The sequence below is a fragment of the Sciurus carolinensis genome, chromosome 11 (assembly GCF_902686445.1).
Source record: "Sciurus carolinensis chromosome 11, mSciCar1.2, whole genome shotgun sequence".
NCBI lineage: Eukaryota > Metazoa > Chordata > Mammalia > Rodentia > Sciuridae > Sciurus > Sciurus carolinensis.
In genome coordinates this window covers 73,209,522-73,217,700 of record NC_062223.1, presented here as the reverse complement: position 1 = coordinate 73,217,700, position 8,179 = coordinate 73,209,522, and the positions used below count along the sequence as shown (strand labels likewise).

General features: G+C 36.1%; 1 protein-coding gene across 1 annotated transcript; it reads left to right on the top strand.

Moving 5' to 3' along the window:
* Nucleotides 1-5,956: 5,956 nt before the first annotated feature.
* On the top strand, nucleotides 5,957-6,904 carry LOC124960287 (olfactory receptor 52A5). The gene has a single exon (XM_047518999.1). The coding sequence runs from the start codon at nucleotides 5,957-5,959 to the stop codon at nucleotides 6,902-6,904; it is 948 nt and encodes a 315-aa protein (XP_047374955.1).
* The last annotated feature ends 1,275 nt before the right edge of the window (nucleotides 6,905-8,179 follow it).

Sequence of the window (8,179 nt, the reverse complement as noted above, 5' to 3'; positions counted from 1 at the left end):
TTTTATCTTAACACATAAAAACTGTGTCAATTTATTGTGTACAGTGTGATATTTTAATCTATGTATACACTGTGTAATGGCTACATTGAGATGCTTAGTATGACTATTACCTCACCTGTTTTGTGGTAATACCACTTAAATTCTAATCTTAGCATTTTTCAAGTTTACAATATATTGTTATTGGCTGTATTCACCATGATGTACCATAGATCTCTTGAAATGAATTTGCTTAACTGAAATTTTCTTTTGACCTACATCTTGATACACAACCCACCCAGCCCCCGATAACCATTATTTTTCTCTTTGAATCTATGAGTTAAACTCCTAAAATTCTTTTTTTTCTGTGGCAAAGATTCTTCTCTCAACTGAGTAAATTATAGTCTTCAATATTAGGTCTATATTGTAGATATATTGACAATAAGTTTATCAAAGATACATTTCTTCAAGTCAAAATTTTGAACATGGAAAGAACAATTTGGTGAGGACTGGTCAGATACAGGAAAGATTCATAACACCCTAAATCAACTACAAGGATTTGAGAAACTTAAAGGAGTTTGGGGCCCTCTTGAACACTTTCTAAAGCCGGTCACTTTCATGGGTCTAAGAAGAATCACATTGGAATTAAATTTTAAAATATTCCTTTTGTTTCACAGACAGGAAGTGTCTACATGGATTAGTGATGAGTATCTTAAGTTGCTTCTGTTTTCCTTTATGGCTCATTACTTAAGTGCCATGGCTTATTTGGTGTATCATTGAATGCTGTCTTTTCTTATGAATTTTGAAAGGACAGTCATCTTGGTTCCAAGTTCCAAAGAGATATTCAGGTTTGAGGGAAAAAGAAATGATAGAATCCCTTTAGACAAAGAATCTTATTTTTATTTAAATTTTTATTTTTACAGACTGCATTTTGATTCATTGTACACAAATGGGGTACAACTTTTCATTTCTATGGTTGTAAATAATGTAGATTCATACCATTCATGTAATCATACATATCCATAGGGTAATATTGTCTGTCTCATTCTACAATATTTCCTTCCCCTATCCCTCCTGCCCCATTTTCTTCTACACCATCCAAACTTTCTTCATTCTTCTCTTCGCCCCTCCCTGCCAACCCCTATTGTTATGTATCTTCATCCACTTATCAGAGAAAACATTTGCTCTTTGATTTTTTTGTGCTTGTCCTATTTCACTTAGCATGATATTCTTCAGCTTCATCCACTTACCAGCAAATGCCATAATTTTATTCTTTATGGCTGAGTAATATTCCATTGTGTATATATACCACAGTTTCTTTATCCATTCATCAACTGAAAGGCATCTAGGTTGGTTCCACAACCTAGTTATTGTGAATTGAGCAGCTCTGAACATTGATGTGGATGCATCACTGTAGTATGCTGATTTTAAGTCTTTTGGGTATAGGCCAAGGAGTGGGATAGCTGGGTCAAATGAAGGGTCCAATGCAAGTTTTTTGAGGACTCTCCATACTGCTTTCCAGAGTGGCTGCACCAATTTGCAACTCCAGCAGCAATGTATGAGTGTGCCTTTTTCCCCACATCCACACCAACACTTATTATTGCTTGTGTTCTTGATAATAGCCATTCTAATAGGAGTTAGATGAAATCTTAGGGTGGTTTTAATTTGAATTTCTCTAATTACTAGAGATGAAGAACACTTTTTCATATATTTGTTGATCACCTGTATAATGCATCAAGGATCTAAGAATTAGACCTGAGATCCTTCACCAAATAGAAGAAAGAGTAGGCCCGAATCTCCATCATGTTGGTTTAGGACCAGACTTCCTTAACAAGACCCCCATAGTGTAATAAATAAAAGCAAGAATCAATAAATGGGATAAATTCAAGCTAAAAAGCTTGTTCTCAGCAAAGGAAATAATCAATAACGTGAAAAGAGAGTTTACGGAGTGGGAGAAATCTTTTCCACACACACTTCAGACGGAGCCCTAATCTCCAGAATTTATAAAGAACTTAAAAAAACTTTACACCAAAAATACAAAGAACCCAATCAATAAATGGGCTAAGAAACTGGGCAGACACTTCACAGAAGAAGATATATAGGTGATCAATATATGAAAAAGTACTCATCATCTCTACACAAAGAATCTTTAACCTCTGTACCTCGTTATGTTTTCTTTTTCTCCTTGCCTTATGGAGACCTTAAGTTCACAAGCAACTAGAGAAACCCAATCCCACAGGGGCACCCTATGGTATAAAACACTGAATGTTCACTGCCTAAAACAGTCAAAAGATTCTTCTCTATGGGTCCTGTTCCTGTTTCAGTGGATAGTCCCTGGTAAGCATGTGGGCTTGAGATTCTGCAATGTCAGTGGGGAAATGGAGGATTTGTTTCCAAAAGAACACATACCCCATGTGACCCCATAGGAGGGCACATGAGGGCAGAATGATAAAAACCAAGTGTCTAGAGTTGAGTTTCAACTCAGAAAAAAAAAAAAAATCTCAGAGTAATAAACGTTTTCTGGAATATTTCTCAAACATTTAAAATACAGGGTGAAAAAAATTTTCAGACAAGTTGGAGGACCTTTAGAGAACTGGAGTAATGTTTGAATGTAAACTTGTTTGCTAAAAGGTCATGAGCTCATACACTCTGAGACTGGAGGGGATTCAGAAGAAATTCTCTGTATCTCCAAATGTCTCAGTTATTTCATGGGAAGGAGCAGTTGTCTGTGAGTTAACAGCTGACAGTTTATGAGAGAACAGTACATTTTATAATTCTGTCTATGTACTTGAAATGAATTATATCACTAAATTTTCAGTCGTCCTATAATGTGGTTCTGTTCATTAGTCTTATTTTTACCAGTGGTGACATTGTGGAACTTACTTTCATAACTGACTCAAGAGCATGAAAGCTATTCGCTGGCAGATTCAGCATTTGAAATGTCTAGTCTGGCCTCAGATTCTGGACAATTCAGTGCTATGATCAATGGAATATGTGTATTATGGGAATGTAGATGTACAACTTTAAAGAAAAATTAAGTTGGAGGCTGTTTGAGGATAATTATACCAGGATCTATCTGACATTCAGAGTTCTCCTGCAATGTGACAGACTGTCACAGATAAAATAAAGGAGTTTTGTGTCACTGAAGAGTTTGAGGCAAAAACCAAACAGTGAACTTCAGAGAGAGATAGAGAAGAGCTCCTTGATATTGCAGGGAGGGAACTGGCCCCTTTAGGAAATTTAGATTGAGGTCTCAAAATGTGTTAGAACTTCTTAGTGTTGGTAATTACCATGAGTCAGAACAAGAATTGTAGGTAACAAAAATGATTAAGGGTATATCCATACAGAGGAGAACCAAATTTCCGTATTGTTTGGCTCAGGAATTTCAAAGATTAAAGCAATCTTTCCTCCTTGTAACATGTGCATGTTTGTGCACACAAAGTGCCTCCCCAGGTTGCCTTTTACCATCCACTCCAGTAATTCTCAACCCAGGAACATTTCCAGCCTCTTCTCTCTAAACTTCTCCTGCATCAAGTCAATGAGTCCCAGAGATTTTTCTGCCTTGCTGTTCTTTTAGTATTTTCACATTATTCATGATATGCCATCAGGGATATTGCAAACAGCTTCCCAGTAAGTTATTTCAACCCACTCTTTTCAAACTCTTTAGTTTTCCACCAAGTTGTTGACAGATTGGACTTCTAATGGGCAAAAAATTTGCCCTATCACCTGCAAGATTTATTTGCTTAAATTGGTTACCATACATTTGTTCTTCCCTGTTCATTAACCATGGCTCTTATCATTCCCGCTCATTTGCCACTTTAATGCTAAAATACTTATTGATTTGTAATGCCAGCATACATCCCACTTGTGATTTTGAACAGTCTATTTTCTTTCCTTTGTATTTCCTTCTTTATATATTTTAATCTGGTTAGTATCTACTGAAGATTATTCTCCTGTATAGCCAGTTTTATTCTATTCAATTTGATTAAAGTGATATAAGTTCAACAATCCTTACTCAAGTTATGGCTCTTCTCCTTTCGGGTATAAGGCCCTTGAACAAGGGTCAGCCCCCATCTCTGATACACCCTTCCCCACAGATCCAGGAATATTTGCAATGCCTGAGACATTTTCAATTGTTGTTTCTGGTATCCATTGTGTAGGAGAGAGGGATGCTGTTAAATCATCAGAATTATAGAGACTGTCCTCACAACAAAGAAATGTAGTTCAGCCATCAATGAGAAAACCCGCCCTAGCAGATTGTCAGTTAGATGTCATGAGATTTGGAAACAAATTGTGGAGAAGAAAGGTAGAATACTTTTTCTGCATGACCCATGGTTTTATGATTGAAAATGTTTTTCTGTTTTATTAACTTGCTATTTTGTTTAGTTGCTTCATTCCTCTACTTTCACTATCCTTCCTCTAATCACTCTATACATATATTGTGAAAGCCAGCTTATATCTTCACTTTTAGTTATTTTCCAAGGCCATTATCAGTCATGTGGAAATGTAAAATTTCTCAAATTAACATACCTTTTTGGCAGGGGGGTGCCAGGGATTGAATTCAGGGGCACTCAATTACTGAGCCACATCCTCAGCCCTATTCCATATTATATTTGGAGAGAGGTTCTCACTGTGTTGCTTAGTACCTCACATTTGCTGAGGCTGGTGTTGAATGAACTCAAGATCCTCCTGCTTCAGCCTTCTGAGCCACTGGGATTACAGGTGTGCGACACTGTGCCCAGCTCAAATTTATGTTCAGATAAAGGCAAAATTATAATTTTGAGAGGAATCACTGATTTTTTTCATTAACATGATGATATGCTGTAGGATATGTGGTTATATATCATATAGGCATGTGTAATGTAAGTGTTCTATACCACTTGTGATGGAAGTGCCTTGAGAATGAAGGAGGTATATAGCAACAGTTAATGAACAGGCACAAACCACATAAAACCTTAGTGCATTTTATATAGCTCAGACTGTTTCAGTTTACTATGTTGTATATTTCATAATCCTTTTAACTGAATTATAATTAGGATTATGAAACCTGAGAATATAATTTTGTCATTTTCTTCTTGCTATGAAAATGTGCCATGTAATTCATATCCAAGGAAAATTACCTATAATGATTCTTAGTTCGTTCATTAATATTGAAGGATAATAATGCCAATATTATAAGCTAAGAAAGTAATATAATCTGAAACCTTCAAAGATGTTAGGAGAGTAAATGATTATTAATGTATTTTTTAACAAATACTAGGTGATTTGTTTTTGAATTCTTGGTATATAGTACAACATAGTTGATTCTTAAATATAGAATAAATTAATTTATCTTTTTACTTAAATGCATTAAACAATACTAAGACTATAAAGGATACTTAATAAATGTATCTGAATAAAATCATTAGGAAATAAACTTCTAATTTGTTTACAACATTACTTTGTGATATAAGGAAGACCTCATTGAACATATTATTTTATATCTGTTAAAAGGAAAAGTTTCTCAATGAGAAGACTCAGAAGGGAAATCTTTGTTCCAGGTTGGATAAATTTAAAGATAAGGAAGCAGCAAAGTCTCCTCCCGTTGACCTGATGTGGGTCATAGTTGCCCTTGTATTTCTGAAACACATTTTAAGGTTATCATAGGAGTACATGAAGCAATAGTAAACACCCCCGCAAAATGATGGAGAAGGCAAGCTTTCAGGTCACTGCACTATCTCTAATTTTGCTCATTCAATATGACCATGGCTGGGAGAAACATGGAACCTGATGGTTGGTTTCTCAATGACTTTAGAAAAGGAGATTGAAGAAAGTTACGAGTTTGGGGGATTAAGCAGGTAAGAATATCTTTCTCCAAATTTAACTACAGAATATATTTCTAAAGTAAATTAAGTTCTCCTTATTTTTCATTCCTCAGTCCTGACATGGATTAGAAGATGAAACAGCAGCATCACCACGTGGCTCTTCTGACCAAGTCACCATGCTCACTTTCAACGGCTCATTCTTCATGCCTTCTGTTTTCACACTAATTGGGATTCCTGGCCTGGAGTCCATGCAGTGCTGGATCGGAATTCCATTCTGTGCCATGTACATCGTTGCTGTGGCTGGAAATTCCCTCATTTTGTTTATAATCAAAAATGAAAACAGCCTCCACATACCCATGTACATTTTTTTGGCCATGTTGGCAGCCACAGACATGGCACTTAGCACCTGTATTCTTCCCAAAATGTTAGGCATCTTCTGGTTTCATTGGCCAGAGATCTCTTTTGATGCCTGCCTGCTGCAAATGTGGCTTATCCATTCATTCCAGGCAACTGAATCAGGCATCCTGCTGGCAATGGCCTTGGATCGCTATGTGGCCATCTGTAACCCCTTGAGACATGCTACTGTCTTTTCCCGACAACTCTTGACACATCTTGGTGTTGGGGCAACACTAAGGGCTGCCATTCTTGTATTACCAACCCTGCTGCTTATCAAATGCCGCCTTAAACTCTACAGAACTACAGTTATTTCCCATGCTTATTGTGAGCACATGGCCATTGTGAAGCTGGCAGCTGAAGACATCAGAGTCAACAAGATCTATGGCCTATTTGTTGCCTTTGCCATCCTAGGATTTGACATCATCTTTATTACCATGTCCTATGTTCGAATCTTTGTCACTGTCTTCCAACTGCCCCAGAAGGAGGCCCGAGTCAAGGCCTTCAATACCTGCATAGCTCATATCTGTGTCTTCCTACCATTCTACCTCCTGGCCTTCTTCTCCTTCTTTACTCACAGGTTTGGTTCTCACATCCCACCATATGTTCATATCCTCCTGTCAAATCTTTACCTGTTAGTCCCACCTTTTCTCAACCCTATTGTCTATGGAGTTAAGACCAAAGAAATCCGCAGGCATGTCTGGAAAATGTTCTCCTCCCAAAATTCTTGATTGTTCCTAATTGTGTAGAAATTTTAGGTTGGTTACAAGTAACAATTTTACTGAGGAAACGGTTGTGGCTTCCACTAGTGTACACATATGTGAAAAAAATCTTAAAATCTCAGATGCTCATAATTTAAGAAGGTATTCAATTGATTGACTAATACTTAAGGAAAAAAATCTCTCTTGTGTTCAGGTTTCAATTTACCTAGATTAGTCTTCTGATTTTATGCTCAAAGCTTCTTTCATTTAGACTCAAAGCTTCTTCTCTGGCACCATGTAGACCTATATAGAAAACAAGATTTCAAAAAGCAACACTTGATTCTAAATAATTTTGAGGACCAGCTACACATGAATATTCTTAAACTGTTAACCCCAACCACCTATAATTCTGAATGCTTTTTATTTCCTGATATTTTCTTTTGAATCTATGTTTTAACAAATTTGGAATCAAGTATGTGTATAGCAACAATTCAAAGTAGCTGAATTATGGAACCATCCCAGGGACCCATAAGCAGATACAGAAAAAATGGTATATATATACAGTGGGTTTTATTTAGTCACAACAAAGAATAAAATTAAGGAATTTGTTGTAAATGGGTAGAACAGAAGATCATGCTGCGTGAAATAAGCCAGTCTCAAGGGCTGAATATTTTCACTTATATGGGAATGCTTATTAACGGAGGAGTGTGGAGATCTGTGGAGTAGAGGAAGAGGGTTGAGGGAAAGACAGGAAAGAAACCGAAAAGAAGCATGGTGGAATGAAACTGACCAAATTATATTATGATTATGTTATGCACACATATGAATGTACTTCACCTTTTTGTACATCTATAAAGCAGTAATTTTAAAAGACTGTCAATAAAAGACTAGTGGAGTAGAGGAAATGGAACAGGGGGAAGGAAAGAGCAAGTACTGGGGACTGAAGAGGAACAAATTATATTCCATGCATATAAAATTACATCAAAATGAACCCCAATGGTATGTAAGACTAAAACACACTAATAAAAACATTTTACATTTCTTAAAAATTATGTTAGTTGGTAGGCAGATGAGATGAAAAAGATGTTAAATGGGACAATATATGTTAAGAATTAAATAACTTTTTTATTCTGCATTGGAGAATCAGATATTCCAGTATTTGTGACATCCATTATACAGAGTGAATAATTGAGAAATTATTCTCTTAGAAAAATAAATGCTAAATATGCAAATCATTTCTGAAAGTATATTGTACATGAAAAATAAAGAATGGAGAGAGTACATGTATGCTGTTACTAAATAAAA

What these genes read in the sequence shown, in the direction of transcription:
- LOC124960287 (XM_047518999.1), top strand. Translation starts at nt 5,957, where the DNA reads ATGCTCACTTTCAACGGCTCATTCTTCATGCCTTCTGTTTTCACACTA.